The sequence below is a fragment of the Embiotoca jacksoni genome, unplaced genomic scaffold (genome assembly GCF_022577435.1).
Source record: "Embiotoca jacksoni isolate LCO1_2020_lvr unplaced genomic scaffold, fEmbJac1.0.p SCAF_65, whole genome shotgun sequence".
NCBI lineage: Eukaryota > Metazoa > Chordata > Actinopteri > Embiotocidae > Embiotoca > Embiotoca jacksoni.
Genome location: NW_027185420.1, coordinates 1,210,026 through 1,234,424, shown reverse-complemented (window position 1 = coordinate 1,234,424; position 24,399 = coordinate 1,210,026). Strand labels below are relative to the sequence as shown.

Below are 24,399 nucleotides of genomic sequence, written 5' to 3'. Positions count from 1 at the left end.
GAGTGAAAAATTTAAAGGGGTCTGAATACTTTCCGTACCCACTGTATATAAAAGTGTTTGTAGCTTCAGGTTATGGTTCCGATGCAGAAGTGAATAAAATGTGTCCATCAGTTATCTCGGTGTTGTTAGCTAAAGTCACTCCTTCTTATTAGTTTTCTGGAGGTCCATCTGAAAATAATCCCTCATTCATTAGAAAAGAAGATTCAAGAAGACCTGTTTTTGGGGGCGTGTCTGTTTGATTGACAGGCCTGTGGTGCAGTCAGGTTACAGCTATCGGTGGGTGGCATGTTGTATCGTCAGGCTGGCTCCTCCCCCAGCTCGTCCAAATATGGTCACTTCCTGCTCCAAACCGCTCCGAACTAGCAAAGATGGTGACGGACAGAATCTGAACTGGAGGATTCATAACGTTCACAAACCAACGATGACATCACTGATGGTTAAAACACCGTAATCGTGTCTTGACGTGTTCAGCTCTTTGCAGTCGGCAACAAAAGCATGTCATTCTAACATAATGTCTCAATCCGACCTGCAATATAGTCGATGGTGCTTTGACAGCGTCGGCGGAGCACCTAACAACCTATACAGACTATAAAAAGTCACCTTCCGATGGATGTGACAGGAAGAGAAAAGTTATTTTCCTTTCAGACTGCACAGCGTACATTGAAACGGTGACAGGAAGGCAGGCTGAAGTAAACACCTCTCCTCCTCCCCCTCACTGTTTCTCTACTTATCTAATCCTGCTGTCAAGTTTAGCAGCCGAATGCCTGCAGGCTTTTTTTTTCTTTTTTTTTTTTTTACAGAAAACCTTACAAACAGTGAATAAAAAGCTGAGCTTATCTGACTGACTGTTCTCTCTTTCACCTTCTTTCTTCTCAAACAAAGCAAACAGTGAGTGCATCACAGGAACGTCTGGGAGTCAGACAGGAAGACAGTTTTAAAAATCCATTTGTAGCCCGTTTCCAGCCTGGAATAAGACAGGATTCACCAGCAACAGCACATCGCTGTCATACGTGTCAGCAGCAACACGGGAACACAGTTCACTTTATGTCAAGCTGCCAGTTTCCTTCAGCTAGATCGATAAGAAATGTCCAGCCTCGGGTCGGGAGGACGTCTCTGGACCGCTCAAAACACTTCTCGAAAAGATAAACTCCTCAGAAACAGGGTCACAGCCTTTCTGGTTGGAAAAGAAGAGTTTATGTTTGTTAATAAAGTGAGGTTTGTCTGAAAAGATTAACTTTATGACGTTCATACTTTCAGCACAGATCCTGATGACGACGTTTTTTGCGGGGGGAAATATCGCGGGAATTTTTTTTTTCAATGACTGCAATCGTTGTGTCACCAACCTCGATCTTTCAGTCAGAACCCGAAGCTCTCGACCGAAGGTGGCGGTTGTTACAGAAACGGGCCGCTGCGTCCTTTGAGCTTCACGAAGCCTCGACGTCGTCGTCAGATTGACTGAATTTACTGAACACGCTGCGACGGTGACGATAACGAGCCATTTCTCTCCAGTGAGCTCCATCACTGCAGCAGATCAAACACCCGGAAACCAGCGCTCATCATTCTGGTTGCTATGCAACACAAACTCTGATAGCAGCTCATGAGTTGTCTTTTTTTTTGTGTGTGTGTTAATGATCAATGTAAAATTAGGAGAGTGTTGTGTCTGATAACATTTATAGACTCAGAGTTTCGCTGCTTGCTGCTGAAGATGAAAAAGCCCTCGTGAGATGATGGATGTGAGTACGGGACTTCCTCATGAGGAGGACGGGACATTGAAAGACGCATTTCACGCCTAAAAACAACAGTGAGTTAACATTAAATGCATTTACATGCACTTAAGTAACGGGATTATCGGATGTTCGCAGCGTTGGAGAATCAGAAACAGGTTTTTTTTCTGCCTCTGGTTGAAGAATTAGGACATAAATTCCGCTGGATTAAATCTGATTAAAATGACAAGGCGTGTTAACATTTAGACAGGAAACGTTTTACTCACAAATTGAGGTGGGCATTACATGCACGTCAATTTTGGAGGACATTTTTTTTACAACATGTTGTGCATCAAAACAAACAAGAACTGAAACCTTTCTGAGGCTACCGCTCGTTTCTCTGTACGACAAAGCCTTTTTCAGATAGTCCAGTTTCCTCACATCTGTTCTGTATCCAGCATAGGGACCGACACTACATCCCACTTTATATGAAAATATTAATAATAATAAAGTGTCAGTGCTCCTTATTATCACATATCACAGGGCCGTACGTCCTGAGTGTGAGTCCCTGGTTCGGGCCACCCAGAGTCATTCATGACATTTATTTTCCATCAGGCACCTAAACATATGTTTTCCAAAAATCGCTGAGTCATATAGTTTCCCACAAACACGGTTCATCTCCTCTACACGACTATAAAAAGATATCTCTACTGACAATCATTGACTTGATAACAAAGGTTTTTGACCCAAAAAAGAAGTAGTTTTGAGAGTACGTTTCTCGCACTGCAATCAAAAATCAAGTTTGTAAGTAAAAATATATATAAACGGAGAGTGTAATTATTTGCATTGCAAACAAATTTGCTCTCAGTTTTGTTAGTTTTGGTCACATAATTAAGAATTTCGCTGGTGAAACTCTGACTTTTTGGCTGCAAATGGAAAAACCAAACCAAATCAAAAACTTGATAACAAAGGTTTTTCAATTTGCAGCCAAAGAGTTTCACAAGCAAAATTCTTAATTATGTGACCAAAACTAACAAAACTGTGAAAGATAATTTTTTATTTTATTCTCCGTTTATATATTTGTATTTGCAAACTAGATTATTTTATTGCAGTGGGAGAAATTTGCTCTCAAAACAGTTTTTTGTTTTTTTTTGCTTGCATAAAAACCGCTTCAGGTTCAATCCTCTTCTATAAACCCTAGAAAGGGAAAGGAGTGCAGATTTCTGTGCTGTAAACCCAGTTCAGGTGTCATCGCTTGTGAAAGCACTTCAGCTTTAATCCCCTCCACCACGTCAGGGTGACAGAACATGACAGCTCGGCATCGCAGCAGCAAAATCGGCCCGGCCAGCGAGGGGGAAGGATGGAACCCGACACGGGGGAACCAACAGACGACAGGAACTCCTTCGCTGCTCGTTAAATGTCCGTGAGACGCGTCAGAGGATTTTCAGGAAGCCGATTTATTCCGCCGGCAACCGTGTTGTAAAGATCGTTAACTGGCTCAAATCTGATTTTACTGATGGATCATCCATCAAACTTCCTCTGTTTCTACAGTGATGACGGACAGCAGGAAACGGGAGTGGACAAATGTGCCCGATGAGTTTTATCCAACTTTCTGAATTTTACCACGGTGGCCTGAACTCGTGCTCTATAACTTCCAGAAGAATAAGATGTGCTTGGCTGACTATCAGAAATCAAAAGTGGGAACTGGAAAGTGGAGTAAAAGGCTGATCCGTCTACCTTTCTGATGACACTGAGGTTTAAATTCAGATTAAATTCGCTGCACAGACTGACAATGTGAAAATACAGTACGGACTTCTTATAAAATTGAAGTGTGTTTCATTCTATTTTCAAAACAAGTAATAACAAATGATCGTATCGTTACTCGATGATGATCAGCTTTTGTTTACTTCCCACCTCGAGTGTGTGAGCAGTCGCGGACTTTAACTGCAGTCTGATAACAATGAGAGTGTGAAACCTGACGATACTACGTCCCGCCCACCGATAGCTGTAACCTGACTGCACCACAGGACTGTCAATCAAACAGACACGCCCCCAAAAACAGGTCTTCTTGAATCTTCTTTTCTAATGAATGAGGGATTATTTTCAGATGGACCTCCAGAAAACTAATAAGAAGGAGTGACTTTAGCTAACAACACCGAGATAACTGATGGACACATTTTATTCACTTTGGATTTGATGAGAGAAGTTGAATGGGAGTCTATGGAGCCGGAGGCTTTTTGGAGCCGACCTCTAGTGGCACTCGCTGGTATTGCAGCTGAAGACACTTCTGCATCGGAACCATTTTACAGACCTGAAGCTACGAACTCTTTTAGAAACAGTCTGCGGATTTAGTTTATCATATTAATGATTCCATACTCTAATCAGTCCATCTTTATTAGGAAGCTACATCTTAGTGCTGCATTTGATACCAATAATTACACATTTTTATAACAGAGACTGGAGCATGTAGAACAATGACTCTCCGATATATACTAAATTTAATCATGTATTTCCAAAAGTTTCAGTAGTAGAAACGACACTATTCACGTTATATAATACAAAAGGTGCTGCAAAATGTCCGTTTCTATGCAGATGACATCCAGCTATATTTATCTATGAAGCCAGATGGAACAACTCGTTGAATACACTGAGGCCAGGATGACCTGTGTTATTGTACTTCTACATTCACACTAAACTTTTTGACTCTTTCTAAAAACTGAAGCGAGTCTCTGGGACGGCATCAAGGACCGAGCAATATTGCCGAAAGTAGGAACATCAGGTCTCACGGCGATGCTGAAAAACGAGTCCGTGCATTTGTTACGTTGAGGCTCGACTATTGTAGTTCTTCTGGATTTACTAGTAACTCTCTGAAAAGACCTCCAGTTGATCCAAACCACTGCAGCGAGCGTCTGACAGGATTTGCATACTGTTTTCCTCCCATAATAGCATTTCTTTAATGGTTCCCTGTAAAATCAAGAATAAAATGTAAAATCCCTCTCCTCACACATAAAGCCCTTAATGAAGAAGCCCCATCATTACTTAAAAACCTCATCGTACTCATTATCCCAGCAGAACGCGCTGCTCTCAGACTGCAGGCTTACTGGTGGTTCAAAGAGATTCCAGAAGTAGACTGGGAGGTCGAGCTTTCAGCTTTCAGGGCCTCAGTTTGGGTTCAGCAGGCAGACGCCCTCTAAACTTTTACAACTCTCCTCAACTTTGTGCCGGCTTTCTACTGTAGTTTGTTCTTTTTCCTCTCTCTGCCTGAACTATTTACAGGTGTCTCTGCAGAAATGTAAAGGCCCTGCCAGGGTTTACTGTTTGTTGTCTCCACAGACTAAATATAAAAGAGTTCGTAGCTTCAGGTCTGAAAAATGGTTCCGACGCAGAAGTGTCTTCAGCTGCAATACCAGCGAGTGCCACTAGAGGTCGGCTCCAAAAAGCCTCCGGCTCCATAGACTCCCATTCAACTTCTCTCATCAAATCCAAAGTGAATAAAATGTGTCCATCAGTTATCTCGGTGTTGTTAGCTAAAGTCACTCCTTCTTATTAGTTTTCTGGAGGTCCATCTGAAAATAATCCCTCATTCATTAGAAAAGAAGATTCAAGAAGACCTGTTTTTGGGGGCGTGTCTGTTTGATTGACAGGCCTGCGGTGCAGTCAGGTTACAGCTATCGGTGGGCGGGACGTAGGATAGTCAGGTTTCCGATCAGATCAGTCAGATCCACCTCTGGCTCCTCCCCCAGCTCGTCCAAATATGGTCACTTCCTGCTCCAAACCGCTCCGAACTAGCGAGATGGTGACGGACAGAATCTGAACTGGAGGATTCATAACGTTCACAAACCAACGATGACATCACTGATGGTTGATGACATCACCGCTGGTTGCCGCTGGGCTTGCACAGATTATGAAACCAGACGAGTCGGAAAAAGGGCTAACCTAAATTGCCTTTCATATTATATGCTGAGATCAGCTATTGCATCATGACGCACACCAACTGCCTGATCTATATCCGATTCAATAGACAACATGCAGCTTCATTTTTCATATGATTAACTGAATCAAAACGTTGCATTCAGTGGGATGAAATTCCATTTGACGTCCACCACACCTGTCTGAGAGCATGAACACATCCCTCCGTCGGTTGGGCGGCACTTCGACCCGGTTCCATCTGGTAGAAGTGCAATTTCACCCCAAAAATTTACGCCAGAAACCTTCACCAACGCCCCCCTCGCTGTGCCGTTTCACCTCATCTCAGCACAGCCGGGTTTATGTTAAGCCCCCCAAAATAGCAACTCAACACAACCTCCTCGTGCTGCACCAAGAAAATGCAAATGCGCCTGGATATCTGCTTATAGCAGCTTTACGTTGGTACAAGAATAATCGCAGTAAGCGCAGTTTTTAGATCGTGTTAACAGCCGAGTGGAATTCTGTCAAAACAACCAGATGGAGTTCTTATCTTTGGTAATTACTTCTTTTCATGATTTAAAATGTGTTTTGAGGATAACTAGCAGTACAATTCTTCTTGTGTCAGTACCACAAAATAAGGTGCTTATAATATGAGGCACTAGATATTGTGGAATTTCTATTTAGGCTTTTTGTCTGCTGCCAGAATAAAATAAAAAAGTGTGTTTCAAACATTAAAATTGTTCTTGTTTTGTCATTAAGCCTCTATCCTTGGATATTAGTGCCTCAAAGAGACGCCCTCGATCAGAAAGTATGTTTAAATAAAAAGGAATGAATAACAAATAAAAGTCAAGAATTAAAGGACAAACCTTCTACGACAGGTCATAACACAATAAACTCACACATGCAGCCATGCATGGACAACAGGTCATGCATCAGGCGTCGGCACGGAGACACGCAGGGGAAACGCATCTCTACGGAAACAAAAGTGCTGACTGAGCTCATGTGCATCAACTTCAGGACGGTTTGTTCTCTTTTCTCTGATTCTGCTTCTTCGGTGCAACAAGTGTGAGCGACATGCAATCTTAAATCGGAGAGCACTAATATCGCACTTCATGACTTTAGCGGCGTCTTTGTAAGTTTACCTCACACTTAATTCACACATCAACAGGCGGGCATTGAACCTGCACCCTCATGATTAGTGGTAAATCCGCAAGTATTTAACTGCAATTATTGTACAGAGAAACTGAATCTTATCAGCATAACTTGAAAGTGAATTTCGATAAACTTGAAACTGAATAGTAAATATTGAAAGGGAATTAATTTGCTCTGAAACCATGTTTGATCGTGAAAATACAACAAAAGGGACCCTGAACTGTTGAGCAGCTGAAATCCTACATCAGGCAAGAATGGGACCACATTTCACTTTCAAAACTCCAGAAACTGGTCTCCTCAGTTCCCAAACGTTTTCAGTGTTGTTAAAAGAAGATTTGATGCAGCTCAGTGGTGAACATGATCCTGGAACAACTTTATAGAGACGTGTTTCTGGCGTTAAATTCAAAACGAGCAGATATTTTTCATAAAACAATAAAATTTCTCAGTTTGATATGTTGTCTTTGGTCTATTTTTGAATAAAATATTGGTTTATGTGATTTGCAACTCATTGCATCCTGTTGAATTCACATTCTATATGCCGTCACAACTTTTTGGGAAATAGTGTCGTATTTGAATTATTCTATTGTATCAAAAATCCTAATCTGAGTTTGATTCTTATTAGATATAAAATAAACAATGTTGGAGGGTCGTTACTTTTGTCAGTTTGAAATTATTTCTGAGAAAAGTGTGGGTTTAACTTTTTTTTCATGGAAGGGTACCAACAAATTCATCCACGACTTTATGTTTTAGAGGTATTCAAACTAGCATTTCATCTTGATAGAGCATCGAGAGTCGTTTGTAATTAGACCACACAAGAAATATTTCTCTTTCATGGCGGTAACTCCGTCAGATAAACGAGTATGACACGGACCAATCATCGCTCACGCGCGAGTGCCTGTGTTTCGAAAAGAGTAAAACAACGCGAAAGAAAAAACGACGATGCCTCCGCTAGTTCCCGCTAATATTTGGATTTTTTTTTTCCACTGTCCGTGGTGCTCTATCGAGGAAACGCCACATTGTCGCCACAGCTAAAAGAAGCGCTCCTCACGTAACACGGCAAAACGTAAAGTGGCCACGCGCTGGCTACTTTTACTTTCACGCTTACAAAACGTGAACCTGTCACGCCTCGACAGCCCAACGCGTGGCTATCTCACGTTTTTGCTGTAGTGTGTCTGTTTTCACGATTTCCCGTAACACCGGGTTGGACAGCAACGCCTGCAGTGTCCCACGTTCGCTTTGCCGTGTTTATAATCGGCGGAGGTCAAGGAACACGTCGTAGGACGAGTCCAACCATGCGGGAAAAAACAAACATTTTGACACGCTTGACTTCGCGTCGCTGTTTCCTCTATTTTCCCATTAAAAGGCTTGTCGTTCATTTTCCAGCCTGCCGCTGGAACTTTGTCGGCTGCGACTAAATCCCGTTAAAATGGAGCTGAGACTTCGTTACCTGTCAATCACTCACGCTCGCTTATCAGCAGCGCCGCTGTCAGACGTAACCTTTTCCATCAAAGTCGTCACTCACGCTTTTCTCTGCCGTTTTGACGGCTTGAATCTTGCTGCTGTCACGGTCCAAACCAGCTTTTGTTTCCGAGTGGTTCCCCGTCGGTCTTTCTATCAGTGGGTTTTTCTTTCTTTGTCTGTCAGTTGGTCTGTGGGCTCGACTGATCCGTTCAGACAGCCGAGCGACACGTCTACGCTCATCATCGGGGACATTCGTACCCCGACTCAACGTCGACTCCTCCGGCGATGCCGTGAACTACGGACGGCAGATTAGTTATTCAAAGTCTCCAAAAAATAATCCTCCAGTGACCTAAAACTAACTTTGTTTCATGTGTCCGGGATTTCCAGCGAGTCTCGTAGGAAAAGGGCTCCATATCATCTCTTTAGAAACACACTTTATAAGCATTTCCAATGAAGATGTTTCATATCCATATTCATATTGAAATAGTATGAAAAAAAAGGGCAAAATAACGGCATTGAAAAAGTAAGAAGGGCACACCTCCAGGAAGTATATGACAGTCACTGCTTTTGTTTGATATATATAATATATATCATACATTTGAATTTAAACACAAACATGAGTCCGATGCAGAAGTGTCTTCAGCTGCAATACCAGCGAGTGCCACTAGAGGTCGGCTCCAAAAAGCCTCCGGCTCCACAGACTCCCATTCAACTTCTCTCATCAAATCCAAAGTGAATAAAATGTGTCCATCAGTTATCTCGGTGTTGTTAGCTAAAGTCACTCCTTCTTATTAGTTTTCTGGAGGTCCATCTGAAAATAATCCCTCATTCATTAGAAAAGAAGATTCAAGAAGACCTGTTTTTGGGGGCGTGTCTGTTTGATTGACAGGCCTGTGGTGCAGTCAGGTTACAGCTATCGGTGGGCGGGACGTAGTATCGTCAGGTTTCGGCCATTATCATTCGCCGAAGGAAAAAAAAAAAAAGCCGTGCAACTTCACGTGAATGCGTGGAGGGTTTAATGTCTGAGTTTTTTTGGGAGCAGCTGTTAGTTTCCCGCGTGCCTCTGAGCCAAACAACAAACAAACATCTAACTACCAACCTGCCGTCCCAAACATCTGAAGGAGGGGTGGACAGAGCAGACGTCCTGGAGACGGAGAGAGAAGTAGGAAAAGTAGAGAGGGGAGCGCGCACACACACACACGCACACGCACACACACACACGCACGCGCACACGCACGCGCACACACACACAGCTTAATTAAAAGCTGGCTTCCTGCTTACTTTCTTCTTCGTCTGGATTTGTGTCACTTCTCTCCATTTGGTGACACAGAGCTGTGACCTTTTCATCTGTACCCCCCCTCCCCCCCTCAGCGCACACACACTCTCACACACACACACACTCTCACACACACTCTCTCTCGTCCTTACCTCCTGCAGGCGCCGGATGTGTTCTCGGCAGGTCTCCAGGTCGCTGTCGCCGGGCACCACGATGAGCCCCAGAGGGACGGCTGGAGATGCAGAGGAACAGAACAATTATCCGACGGCACTTTGAAATCTGCTTAAACAGTCGGAGCCCGTCAACCCCGCTGGAAGTGCTGCTTTAATTCTGGTAGCGGAGAGCGGCGCCGACCCGGGAATTAAATACTCCGTAGGAGGAACGATCAAAACTGGCGACAGAAATTCCCATTATGACCGAAAGAAACCGAACCAGAAGCTGTTTAAAGTCATTTGAAGGCAAAGTTTGCAGTTGTTTTAAATTGCCGCAATTTTTCCTGCAATAAACGCCATCAGAATCTGAGCTGAAAGTATTAACGACATAAAGCAAATCTTTTCAAACTAAACTCACTTTATTAACAACAATAACTCCTGATTTCCAACCAGAAAGTCTCTGCTGCTGTTTTCATCACCAAATAAAACTCAAGGTTTGTGGGAAATGTGTTCTTCACATTAAAATGATGATTAAATGTTTGTGATCAGAGGAAGTGATTCCATATTACTGGATGTTTAATGAGTTTTGTCCACACGTCCAGTTGTCAGAGACGTCTCTTTGTTTGTTTCATCCAGCAGGTCTATGTGTTGAATATAACATGAATTAAACAGCATCTAAAGCTCTTATTTTGACAGCTGATGTAGTCCTTGTTTCTATATTAGTTTTTGTATTTTATTTTTCTTACTTGTATTTTCTTTCTTCTATTTTATTTTTCTTACTTGTATTTAATTTTTCTTACTTGTATCTTGTTTTTCTTTCTTGTATTTTACTTTTCTTTCTTGTTATTTTTCTTGTATTTTACTTTTCTTTCTTCTGTTATTTTTCTTACTTGTATGCTATTTTTCTTCTATGTTATTTTTCTTTCTTGTATTTTATTTTTCTTTCTTCTATGTTATTTTTTCTTACTTCTATGTTATTTTTCTTACTTCTATGTTATTTTTCTTCCTTTTATGTTATTTTTCTTGTATTTTATTGTTCTTTCTTGTATGTTATTTTTCTTATTTATTATAAAGTCATGTGGTCTCTTCACAATTTGTAAAGATAAATTGCAACACTTGTAGAATTCCTTGAAAATATATTTATATATATTTAGAGAGAAGAGTTGAAGTACTAAAGTCCTGCGTACTCTCCAAGGTACTCCAAGCAATCCCAAAGCGACTCCAACGTCCCCGAGGACTTCTTAACACGTAGCAATTAAAATCCTCCTGACTGCCGGTCTTTGAGTTTTACTATGAAAACTTCCCGGCTGCAGGTGGAAGTTTCCTTAAATTTTGGAGACGACAGGAACTGTGATTAGTTTGTGTGAAAATCCATCTGACCCACTAAAGTGCTGCTGAATAATAAAATGACAATAAGAATGAAAGAGGAAAATCCCCACACGGCCCGATGTGACACACATCTGGTGCAAACAGTAGAATTTCATCAATATTGGACATCGGGTGATTTGCGTCCGGCGCCAAACCGACGTCGGCTTTTATTCTGATAAATAATCTCGTCTGGCTCGTCATCAGTAAATTCACGTGAATGAAAAGCCGCCTCCTGAGGCCAGCGAGGCAAAAAGCACGCTGGCTGAACATCACACGGATCTCACACACACACACACAGCACCTTTCATTGAGTCTAAACACCTCGATCATCCAATAGAAGCTTCACTAACAGAAGCCAAGTAGGATCTGACAGATTCCAGAAAAAGTGTTTACTTTTTTTTTTTTTTGCCAATTATTCCTCAAAGCCGGCAAGAGCAGAAGACGCGTTCAAACCGTCGCTATTAAAATGCAGCTACTGTTTTCCTCTCAGAGGCTTCATCCGCTGACCTTTTCAAAATGAGACACATAAACACAGAAGATGACAACAAATAAGACGGGCTGAAAAATATTCAAAGATTTTTAAAAAAACAACTTCTCTGGTTCCAGCTCTGATGCTCTGGTGCTGTTCTCAACATCATGTGCAGTCAAATTTACAGCATCGCAATAATCAAAAAACAATATAATGTTTAACGGGCACAGAAACCACAACAATGGAATCTACATGAGTCCATGTTATGGACAAATTCACCCTCAAAATTACTATTTGTTGGTGCGATCTCCGTTTCCGTGGCAACACATGGGGTATAACTAACAACTGGAAAAAACAATCAGTAGACTCTTAATGTAACGTACGCAATGTTTACTACTCTAGGAAGTAGTCCGACCCTTAGCAACCACCCTAGCAACAGAGAGGATTTCTAGTCTCCAACTGAATAAATACAGAACATAGAAACACTAAACTGATCAGCTAGCTCAGTCTGGTTGGAACAAAGATATCTGATGAACAAAGATATCTGATGATCAAAGATATCTAATGAACAAAGATATCTGATGAACAAAGATATCTGATGAACAAAGATATCTGAGGATGCAACTAAGGATGTTAAGTGCGTGACTATCCGTGGTGTTACGGTACGGGTGCTCGGAGCGACAAAAAGGACCAAAAGAGACCCAACTTCACCAAATGTGTTACTTAATAGACCTATAACAAGTAGAAACTACATTATATTACATATTATATAAAATTCTATTCTAATTCTATATTCCCATTGAGGAGGCGGAGTCAAATTTCTAGTAATGAGCAGCGTGTGATGTCACCAATCAGATCTCTGGGGTGGAGCTACTGGTTGTATAATATAATATCCTTATTACCATACTGTAGACATAACCCACAATATAACCTGCAGTTATAATAATGGATTTGTTTGTACATTTGTAACTTTTTACTTATTTTTGTGCATCGAAATAAAAGTACGGATCCTTTAAATCTCTTGAATCTTGATCAGACAACATCATTTCTTAATTCCACTAAATTTGAAACATTGATCTGATTTTTTTGTTTTGTTCTGTTAACAGATCCTGTACAGTTATGAAAACATCCACCTAAATCTCTCCATATGAATCTAAATATTCTATATTGTGTGTTGGCGACGACGCTCCAGGTGTCGGAACATTTTCACCACCTCCCTGAGTGTGACACGTCCTCCAAGTAAGAGCACGGATTGATTTGCATAATGAGAGAAAACTACTCAAACTTTGGGAGACGAGAACAAAAGGAGGAGGAGAAAAAGAAAAGAAATGAAGCTTATGTAAACAAAAACATACTTTTATATAATAGTTACAAAAATAAAAAGAAATGTGTTGAGAATTAGTATGAAATATGTATATATACACATTTATATTTTTATATATATATATATATATATATAAATATCCACCACGGATTGGGTTTAAATCCCAGGATGCTGAACGCTACATACAGATGATATAAAAAACATACAGAAACAAAAGGAACCATGAAAACATGACTATAAACAGGATTATAAAATAGGCTGTTTATAATACTGTAAAAAGGAAACAGCGCCACCCGGTGTCAAACCTCTGAACTGACATGAAACATTCACATTTAGATGGAAGAGCTGCTGGTTGCCCTGTGTATGTAACATGTTAAAAAACTAAAATCACAGGCGTGTTACATGTGAGCAGACACACGGTAGTTGCATCGCTGCATCATCAGGGAGGAGAGACGCTGACAACGATCCCGTTGACCTACATACTTACACACTGAGCCTGGAGACATAATTTTAATAAATCATATCTTTTTATCGATCTGCTTTTCTTTATTTATTTCCTGCACGCTTTCAAACTTTTAATCCCTCTCATCTTGTGTTTTAATCTTCTTAATGCATCGTCCTCATCTTTTATTCTCCTTTTTTTTTAGTTTCTGTTATTGTCATTTTAGCTTTTAATCCATCTTCTACATGTCTTTCATCTCCATCATCTCAAAGTGGTTTTTAAATCGTATTATTTTTCTGTTTAATCGTGTTTGTGTGATCTACAACTGTCCGTCTTAATTTTGACCTGTCAATCATCTGTGAAGCCCTTTTTGAACTTCACCCAAAATGTAAGCAAAGTGCCGTATAAATAAAGTTGCATTGGTTGATTGATGGAGTTAGTTTAACAGAGGACAGACGAATCTCGGTTTTAAAAGGTAAAATACAAATTAAAACGTGAACATTTGAGCTCTGATTTAATGTCAGGCTGATCTGGGATCAACTTTCCTCTGAAATGCATTTTGGAGAAAAGATCTTAATAATGTCAGACAGACTCAGATTGGATGTCATGGATTGGGAACATTTCATTTGCTGCTTTATGTCTTTGTCTTTATGTCTGCTTCAGCGCGGTTCCACGTCGCCCTCTACTGGATCCTGGTGGAAGTACTGAACAAGTTTCTCTAAATACTTTTTTTTTTATTGAAGGTGAACTCATCTTTGTTGAAGCTCCAGGAAGATGGAGACGTGCAAAATTTAGAAAAAATAAAAATTATCATGTGTTTCAAATTTCACTTTATTATTTCAAAAGTTAATAAAATAGTTAAGACTTCTCATTTTTGGTCCAATATAAATAAATTGGCTAAAATACATTTGTGACATTTCCCAGCGGATCCACGTTGTTGTTTTTAAACTGTTTATTTACCTTTTACAAGTCGGAGATTTTTCTAATTCATTGAAGGAATATTTAATAGTTCAGTTCATCAAATAAAGATTCAAATTTAAATATCACCAAATCTGGAGATCCATAGTTTTCACTGGACAGGAAGAGGATGAAGAACTGTATTCTGAAAAGTAACTAAATAACAATAATAGCAACTAAATATAGCTGTGGGTAAAATATAGAGGAGCAAAAGTATATATATATATATATATATATATATATATTTGCCTCTGAAATGTAGTACAGTGGAAGTATTGATAGCATTAAATGGAAATACTCAAGTAAACTACAAATACCTCAAAAACGTACTGAAGTAACTGTTAGATTTCACCACTGGTTCTGGTGCTATCAGAGTATTGATGAATGATCAAATAAAATTCGAGTTTTCAGCGAAACTCGGACAAAGTTATAAAGACTATAAAGATTATTGTTGAAGAGTCGGTTTAAAGCGTCAAAAAACAGCTTCGAGGAGGAAGTTAGAGAAGCTGAATGATTATTTAGAGGAACTTCAACAGCAGAAAACAACTCAGCCTGCACTTCCCTGATGAACTCCATCATCATCATCACCATCATCCTCAGTCTCCAAAACAACACACCTGCAGAGTGTAAAGACTCTCTGAGGTGGTGACGTCCATCACAGACCAGCGTCCTGGACCCCCTGCTGGGCCAACAGGTCTGAGGACCAGCTAGTAAACATCATCTCCACCTTTAATTCAGTCATCCAAACTCTGCTGCACCTGCAGCTGGATCTCAGACTTCCTGTCTGACCGTAGAGGAAACTTTTAACCAATCAGCATCGAACACCTGAAGCTCCACCCCCTCCAACGACATGTAGAAAACACACCTGACTTCTGACTATTTATCTTTTTAGTTATTTTGTTTTTACTCCTATCAGCGACTAATGTTGTGTGATTTTTACTTTTATTATGTTGTTTTTTTTACCTAAAATTATTAGGTAATATTATATTATGTTATATTATTAATGTTAATAATAACGGTTTTGACAAATTACCAAAATACACCTGGGAACATTTTTCATCTTAAATAAATAAACTTTCAATCAACTTTCAGTGAACATTGCATCAAAAAAGTTTTTTTTTTAAGTCTGTTTCTGCACACGTATGTATTTAGCATGATGCCGTGTTCAGTGACTCGGTACATGGATGTGTGGACTTACACGCTTGCCGTAGTTTGTCCTTGTCGTAGTGCAGAGACTCGTAGTCTGTCATGCTTATCTTGCTGACTCGGATCCGGAGTCTCTCCGGGACTGGCTGCTGACTGAGAGACACACACACACACACACACGCACACGCACACACACGCATCCAGAACACTGTTAATAAATTAATTACAGGTTGTACATGTTGAGTGTGAGGTTCTATCGGTGGATAGTGTGTGTGTGTGTGTGTGTGTGTGTGTGTGTGCGTGTGTGTGTGTGTGTGCGTAACCCACTCATTAAGGTGTGGTAGTGAGGTCCGTCTCTTGGTCTTCTGAACCATGTTAGCCTGGTTTCTGAGGCTGATGTGGATAACGGACGGAGCGAGCCGACACGGTTCACCGTCCACCTGACAGAGACACACACCGACCAATCAATGAGTCCATCAATCAATTAACGAGTCCGTCAATCAATCGTGTCCGTCAATCAATTAATGAGTCTGTCAATCAATCAATGAGTACGTCAATCAATCAATGAGTACGTCAATCAATCAGGACATGACCTGAAGATAGATGGTTTTAATCCTTGATAGTAAAGACAAATAGCTCCGCCCCAGAGATCTGATTGGTCAACTGAACATTTCAACAACAACATATCATCACTACAAATATGACTCCACCTCCTCAATGGAATATATAGTTAGAATAGAATTTCATATAATATGTAATATAATGTAGTTTCTACTTGTTCTAGTTCTATTAAATGACACATTTGGTGAAGTCGGGTCTCTTTTGGTCCTTTTTTGTCGCTCCGAGCACCCGTACCGTAACACCACGGATAGTCACGCACTTAACATCCTTAGTTACATCCTCAGATATCTTTGTTCATCAGATATCTTTGTTCATCAGATATCTTTGTTCCAACCAGACTGAGCTAGCTGATCAGTTTAGTGTTTCTATGTTCTGTATTTATTCAGTTGGAGACTAGAAATCCTCTCTGTTGCTAGGGTGGTTGCTAAGGGTCGGACTACTTCCTGGAGTAGCAAACATGGAGTACGTTACATTAAGAGTCTACTGATTGTTTTCCAGTTGTTAGTCCTTACCCCATGTGTTGCCATGGAAACGGAGATTACACTAACAATAAGTTCTATACATATATACTTATATATATTTATATACGTACCTGTACTGGCAGCGGTTTAGTCGTAGTTAACGTGACTTCACTGCACTGGTTCAACCGCTCGCCGTGACCTCCGACCTGGAGAGTCGCCTGCAGAGAGAGAGACAGTTCATGAGTTCAAGAGATACTGAAGAAAAAAAACCAAATTAAAACTCGTTTCAAAAACCTAAAAGCTGGTTAAACATTTCCAAAAATCCTGGTAGACTATTCAGAGTATCTGGAGGGAAACACATGTCTTTGTTTGTGTTCTCTGAGTTGACTAAAACGGACAGTAGGTGGTGATAACTTATATACATGATACTTATGTTATTGTGGAAGAAAACACAAAATCAAAAGTATCAGTTCTACCAATCATCTTTAGTTTGGATTAGAAACACATTAATAAATGTTTAATTGGACAGAACGTTTTTCTTTGTCCTCCATAAAGGTTCTGAAAATATCATCAGAATGAAAATATGTATCGTAAACTAAAAGGTTTTGTTCTTTTTACTTTTTTGTCTATCAACTGTATTTAACTGATTGTCTCTAATTAAGACAGACTTTCAGCTGGCAAGCTGGGTCGTCCCTCCCCGGTTACCGAGACGACCAGGACCCTCCCCCCTCCCCCAGAGAACCCCGTACCAGTGACGTCATGGTGAAACCGATGACCTCGATGTACCCGTCGTCGTGGCGCTGCGGTTCGAAGTCGTGGTGTTCCCCGGGGTTCCCCCACGGCGTGGTGCCGGCACAATACCTGAGAGACGCCACGTCAGCATTTACGTTGGTATTTTTTATGCAAAAAAAACTCAACAATTTTTGAATGTTGCTGACTGACCGGGGGATGTTGAGGAAGACAAGACACTGCAGCTTCAAGTCCTGAACCTTCGATGTTAAATCTGTCCCGTCACACTGGAGACCGGGGGGGGGGGGACAAATAGAGAGAGTTAAATTTGACCTTCAGCTCTGTTTCCTCTACAGAGTCCTGCAGCAACAAGAGAAGAAGAAGAAGAAGAAGCTGCTGCTCCTGATGATGTCACTACCAACCAGTTCCTCAAACACTTTATCTAGAATACAATGATGTCATCTGGTTGGAGAACACAGAGACTGAACACTGAAACATGGAAACACATCACAGACTCAGAAAACACAGGAATAGAATAGAATAGAATAGAATAGAATAGAATAGAATAGCACTGTAAAATAGAATAGTATAGAATAGAATAGTGTAGAATAGAATAGAATAGCACTGTAAAATAGAATAGTATAGAATAGCACTGTAAAATAGAATAGTATAGAATAGAATAGACAGTTTGACTGACAGCTACTCACCACCACTCTAATGTGCTTTGACAGGTCTTTGGAGCTTCCCATCAGGAAATCAGAGAACGCCGTCTGATAGAAAAATAAACATGGAACAGGAAGTACATCTCAGTAACACATCTGGAAGAACAGCTGGAAGAACATCTCAATAATGACCAGGCCAGTATCTCAGTAAAGATATCCGATGAACAAAGATATCTGATGAACAAAGATATCTGAGAATGTAACTAAGGATGTTAAGTGCGTGACTATCCGTGGTGTTACGGTACGGGTGCTCGGAGCGACCAAAAAGGACCAAAAGAGACCCGACTTCACCAAACGGGTCATTTAATAGACCTATAACAAGTAGAAACTACATTATATTGTATTTTTAAAACTTACCCCGGCATAGAACATCTTATTCCTAAAACGACTGTTAAACTTCTCCGGGTTGGCTTCTAAAATAAAAACAGAAGGAGAGACGGGAAGTCAGCAAAATATTCCACGTATACAAACTTCGTAGTATTCAATCAGTGCCAATTAAAAATATTTCTTGATTTACCTCTGGACTCGTGGAACTCTAGAGTCACATGGGCGTCGAATCCAAGGCTGAAGTAGTTATTGAACACGTCCAGAGGAAGCTGAGCACAAACACATCAAACAGACACGTCAGCTGCATCAGGCCTTCTCCTGGCTTTAATATCCATGTTGGATGATATCGATGAATATTTCATTTCACATTCACGAACAGAGACAAAGACTCTGTAGAGTGAGTGAGGAAACGAGTGCAATTTAGGAAGTCATCAGATCTTTTACTTAACTAAACTACAGTCATGTAAAAAAGCTCCAATACAAGTAAAAAAAAAAAGATTATTCAGGCATTAGCAACAAAATGTCACTAAAGTATGAAAGTAAAAGTACTGGTTTGGTCCTTCTGACTGATATATTATACTGCTGTTATATTTTTATTTTTATTTGATATATGTAGAGATATTGGATCATTTGAACATTTATTGAAACATAAATCATGTACAAATGTTGGAGGGAAAAGGTTTAAGAGGTCATAGACTTATGAACACTCTTGTTGTGAGACGTCCGAGGGCAGAAAGGTTGGAAACCAGCGGTCTAATCTTTACCAAGGAATTGTAATGAAGCAGCTTCGGTAACTAACAGGTTGGTGGTACAATCCCCGGTTCTTCTTGCTCACATACTGAAAGGTCCTTGAGCAAGACGCTGAACCCAAAGGTTCTCCTGGTGGAAAGGAGAGATCTTTGCATGGGTGCTCTGCTGCCATAAGTGTGAGTGAATGGGAAGAAAACTGTGAAGACTGCTGAGGTGATCAAGTTCTATACATGTAAACTCTATAATGTTGGTGACATCATCATGTTTGGAAGTCATCTGATGTGACATCACGTCATGTTGGTGACATCATAATCTATGACTACTATATACCAAGAGAACTCCATTCCAACATGTCTTCATGAAGGTGTTGGATTGATTGGTTGAGTCAACTTTTACACTTTGAAGAGTTGAAGATGTCGGACCCAGTGAATTTTGTTTGTGTGAGTGAGTGAGTGAGTGAGTGAGTGAGAAAGAGAGAGAGCGAGAGAGAGGGTGTGTGTGTGTGTGTGTGTGTGCACGGACCTTATCAGTCTGCTGCTCGTCAGGTTCAGCCCCTGCACTGTGGTTTGGTTCAACCTGTAGATTCCACCTGTCCAGCTGGACGACAGCTCCGTCCTCGACGTGGGACAGGATCTTACACAGAGGTTCGTCTGTGTAACCCTGGAACACGTGCAGAGTTGCAATAAAACACGCCCACATGCATGCGTAAATATATGTATACGAACATGAAACAGGATTGCAACTTTGAAATAAAAACAAGACAAGGTCAGAACCTAGTACATGGCTGCCCCATGTATGAAAACACTTTACATCTTTTAGTTTGAAACGAGGGCTTTTATTTTGAAACTGGTACAGGATGTTAGCCAAAACCAATCCCATCAGAAGTAGTGCTGAGTCAGATAAACTTCAGCGGTAGGTAACTGGACTGTATTTACTCAGTTCAGTTGCGTGTTAGTGTGTTTGTTCATGTTTTCACGCACCCCGCCCCAGTTGAGGGTCCTGGCGAGGTCATTTCCTGTCCCCAGTGGCAGCACGGCAACAGGAGGGTTTAACGCCAGGTCATCGAGACAGGACAGGATCCAGCCAACCTGGTTCAACACACATACAGATGTAGAGTTAGAAAAAGGTCGTGTTCCTCCATCCATCTTCAACAGGTTGTTTTCAGTTTCCATCATAAATAACTCTGCAGCTGAATATTTACAAGGTTCTCAATCGTCAGGGTTTCATTCAGATTTTAAATGTATTAAAATTGGAACATACTGTATCATCATCATCCTTAAATAATTGCTTATGTAATTGCTTTTTTTGGCATTAGATTTTTCCTAAAATCAACCTTCAAAAAAATAATATTGGTCCGACAGACTCCATTATTAAAGTGAAATATTTGCAGCAGGAAATTACCCCAAAAAAATTTGATATGTGGAAAACATCCAGAAACATTCAGGCAATAATGAAACGCTTGACACCACAAGTTTGACATTAGTGGCAAATATGTCAGAAGGTTTACTATAAAACTTTGCTATAGAAAGCATTTCTGGCAATAATAGAATAATTTCTATATTCCCAAGATAGTTATTGTATTATTTCCCCTTTTTTATACCGCTTTGCCTGAACGCACCACAGGAGTTGTTTGGCAGCATTCTGGTCGAGGTTGAAAATTCAGTCCTAAATAATATTGAATCAAATTTGATAACTCTTTGATTAAAGAAAGCAATGAACTGTAAAAGATGTCAAAACACTGAGTAACACAGTAACAGCTGTGTGTCTTGTGGCCTGTTCAAAGTTTGAATGGTGTTTCGAGCTGAAAGTAGGCGGAGCTTGTTGAAGGATTTGAAAAGTCTCTCCAGGATGAAAGGTTTTGAAAATGTTTGGAATTGCTTTGACGGTGACATCACATCCTGTTGGTGACAACTACTGGAGCGGATTATTTGTATGATTTTTAATTATACATCAGTGTTTTGTATTATTGAGTTCAGCCTCACTGAAATATTTACCAGAAACACATGGAATTTGAATTTGAAGCAAACCTGCAGCATAAATAATAAAGAATTCATTTTTTACCACAAGTTAGATTGAGGTTTGTCACAAACCTCATTTGCATATGAAAATATGACCTTGCTACAAATCTAATAAATACAATAAACTGGTTTAGTTGTGCTTACATTTTAGAAAAAAACAAGAAGTTCTGACATACAAAGTGAAGATACGGTACTATTTCTAGGTCAGTAAATGAGTTGCCTCTTTGGCCAAAAAGACAGATTTCCTGGAGTTGTATCTTTCCATTAAAAGATGCATTTAATCTGCTCATCGGAAGTTTGTTCAAGTAAGTGAACCAGCTGTTACGGTTAACTAGAAAAAGCATGGATGTGCCTCATGTTTCCACCACAACGCTGCTGACTAAGAAGTTCACACGCTGGACCGACTGACTGGGAAAAAAGTCCTATTGATTGATAAATCAAAGTGTGAGATTTCTGGCAGCAACAAAGTGGTGTGTGAGGAGACCAACGGGAGAGATAATGATATCCCAGTGTATCGAACCCACGGTGGAGATGGACACCTAAAACGAGGAGAAGCATCACTCCGTTCCTCCGAGACATGCTGCTGCCTCCTGTGAAGAAGGATTTAAACCGCAGCAGGATAACCAGCTCAAACACACCTGAAAACCTTCCAGAGTCATCTGGCCTCAAATGCACCGAACGGTTACGGAGGCACTTGAGCAAACAAAGCATTTGATAACATCACAAGCAGCTCTGTAGAACAGGGGCATGCTGGGTAATCAAGGCTTCACACAAATTCGAGCCAGCTGGAAGAGCAGGATGTCACTAAGACACCATGAAATTCATCTACAACCACATTTCCCCCCCAAAAAATTGGGATGCTGTGTAAAATGTAAATAAAAACAGAGCGCAATGATTTGCAAATCCCACAAACTCATATTTAATTTAAAATGTTTAAAAGACTAAATGTGAATTTGATGGTAGCAACACATCTCAAAAAAGTTGGGAGAGGGTTAACAAAAGACTGGAAAAAAAATGTATAACGTAAAAAAAAAAACATCTGGTGGAACATCTCACAACTACTTAGATTACCATAGCAACAGATCAGTAACAAAGAATTGGTGGATTTCATCATTTACGGTTCATAAAATCATGAAAAGATTCAGAGAATCTGGAGAAATCTGGTTTGAAATTTGAACCCCTTCTTCACTGGCGGTGTCAAACCTTTAGTGTAAATCTTGGACACAGTATCTAAAATGTGTCTATAGGGTACAACGGTACATGTTCCTGTCATGACGACAAGTCCTCATGTCACTTAAACTACCTCCCAATAATACAAATCATTACATTTGTATGAGTGACACATTGGTGTTTATTGGTGTTTTTTCTATCATATGTATTTTCTGAGGTTACTTGCATCTACAAACCTGAATATGAATTGCTGTCCTCTGCATTTCTTATAATATTTCACTTATATTTTATTGTGTGTGTGTGTGTGTGTGTGTGTGTGTGTGTGTGTGTGTGTGTGTGTGTGTGTGTGTGTGTGTGTGTGTGTGTCCTCACCGTGCCATCTCCTCCACAGGCCAGGATCCTCAGGTTGTGGACTTTACGGTACAGCTCCAGTCTAGAATAGATTCACAACGGTTCCTGGTCGGTTCAGCAAAATATTTATTGGACATAATAGTGTGTGTGTACTTGTTAAACTATCTTTATGAGGTCCAGTTTGAGTTTTAGACCAACAAAGTGAGGACTGTTTTTGAGATTTTCAGGTTGGGGTTGGGAAGTCCTCACAAAGATAGCCATACAAACATGTGTGTGAGAGGGACCAACCCCTCCTTCGGTCCTCCTTGGCTCAGGTCAAACACCTGTCGGGGGTTCAGATACCACATGAAGGACTGCAGGATCTTCGTGCCCTGTGAGACAGAAGACATGACTGTGATCCAGAGAGATGTGGATGCTGGTTAAACTGCTCCTCAGGCTGAGGAAGAGTTTTAAAGCCCCAAAGTGGAAATAAAGTCACCAATCCCTGATTTCTTAGTGTCTACTTTACACTGTTTTTTTTAAGTCTTCCTCTCTAATTCAGTCACTTAGCTGAATAATTGGTTTTAGTTACACCATAACTGCTTAGTTATTAGGTAGATTAAAACCAGCAGTGTGAACGGCTGACTGCGGAGTATCACCTGCTTCCTTATTACCTGGTTTCCTCCACTCTTGGGGTTGACGAACACCAGCAGCGGTTTCATCAGCGCTGAGGGGATTGGTCGGATTATGAACGGCTTCCACTGGCGTCCTTCCTGTCACAGAAGAAGAAGAAGAAAAAGAAGCTCAGAAGCTCGCAGCTAATTATTCAACCAAGAACTGATTACTTTAAAGATCTTTTCATGTCTGGTTCTCTGAAGGTTTACTGTGATAACCGCATGTTTCATGAGTTTATCATGAAGAAAGAAGGAAAATAAAGAAACGAATCAACAGTATGCAGAAGCTAGACAGAGTAGTCGTACATATATTACTGCTCATGGGAAATCGCAGCAGTGAGTATATATTTTAGATTCTGTCTGTTACAATCTTTGCTAGTTCGGAGCGGTTCGGAGCAGGAAGTGACCATATTTGGACGAGCTGGGGGAGGAGCCAGCGGTGGATCTGACCGATCTGTTCGGAAACCTGACGATACTACGTCCCACCCACCGATAGCTGTAACCTGACTGCACCACAGGCCTGTCAATCAAACAGACACGCCCCCAAAAACAGGTCTTCTTGAATCTTCTTTTCTAATGAATGAGGGATTATTTTCAGATGGACCTCCAGAAAACTAATAAGAAGGAGTGACTTTAGCTAACAACACCGAGATAACTGATGGACACATTTTATTCACTTTGGATTTGATGAGAGAAGTTGAATGGGAGTCTATGGAGCCGGAGGCTTTTTGGAGCCGACCTCTAGTGGCACTCGCTGGTATTGCAGCTTAAAACACTTCTGCATCGGAACCATTTTTCAGACCTGAAGCTACGAACATATTTTTATGTTCAGTCTGTTTGCACATGAACAAACGAAGACGGTGTCAGAAACAAAGAACTTAATCATGAGACCGGAGGAGACTCTGTGACGTTAACACAGGACTCACCTCAGCTCCTTTCTTGCTGCTTTTCCTCTTAAACGACGTCCTCTTCTTCTTCTTACTCGACTTCATAGATGACTGTCAGAGACAAGGAACAGACGGATGCATGTGATTTCAGGAGGAGCGCCTGACAGGGTTAGTTGAGACCAAACTCAGAACCCCATCAGGCCCTTGGCGTGAATGAAGCCTCTGGTATCCCAGTCTGACTGTTTATCTGATTTAGTCCTCAGAGGGATGATACTGGCTGACCGTGACAGCTTCAGCACTGCATTTAATTCACGACTACACTCAATTTCTCCAAATGTTACCAAACCCATTGTG

The 24,399-nt window shown here is 40.6% G+C and overlaps 1 protein-coding gene across 5 annotated transcripts in view; it reads right to left on the bottom strand.

Annotated features, from left to right (window-relative positions):
• LOC138213949 (diacylglycerol kinase zeta-like) overlaps positions 1-24,399 on the bottom strand; it is a 101,175-nt gene that overhangs the window by 37,945 nt on the left and 38,831 nt on the right. For 4 of the 5 annotated variants that reach the window (XM_069175286.1, XM_069175287.1, XM_069175283.1 and 1 more), the window contains 16 exons: positions 24,085-24,156; positions 23,159-23,257; positions 22,794-22,876; positions 22,527-22,587; positions 19,947-20,054; positions 19,489-19,626; positions 18,407-18,485; positions 18,247-18,302; positions 17,875-17,937; positions 17,381-17,454; positions 17,188-17,299; positions 16,570-16,656; positions 15,684-15,796; positions 15,409-15,509; positions 9,651-9,730; positions 9,322-9,366 (listed from right to left, as the gene is read on the bottom strand). In XM_069175286.1, the coding sequence (XP_069031387.1) occupies positions 9,322-9,366; positions 9,651-9,730; positions 15,409-15,509; positions 15,684-15,796; positions 16,570-16,656; positions 17,188-17,299; positions 17,381-17,454; positions 17,875-17,937; positions 18,247-18,302; positions 18,407-18,485; positions 19,489-19,626; positions 19,947-20,054; positions 22,527-22,587; positions 22,794-22,876; positions 23,159-23,257; positions 24,085-24,156 (1,371 nt within the window). The remainder of the gene's footprint in view (positions 1-9,321; positions 9,367-9,650; positions 9,731-15,408; positions 15,510-15,683; positions 15,797-16,569; positions 16,657-17,187; positions 17,300-17,380; positions 17,455-17,874; positions 17,938-18,246; positions 18,303-18,406; positions 18,486-19,488; positions 19,627-19,946; positions 20,055-22,526; positions 22,588-22,793; positions 22,877-23,158; positions 23,258-24,084; positions 24,157-24,399) is intronic. The other variant, XM_069175285.1, reaches the window with a different exon arrangement.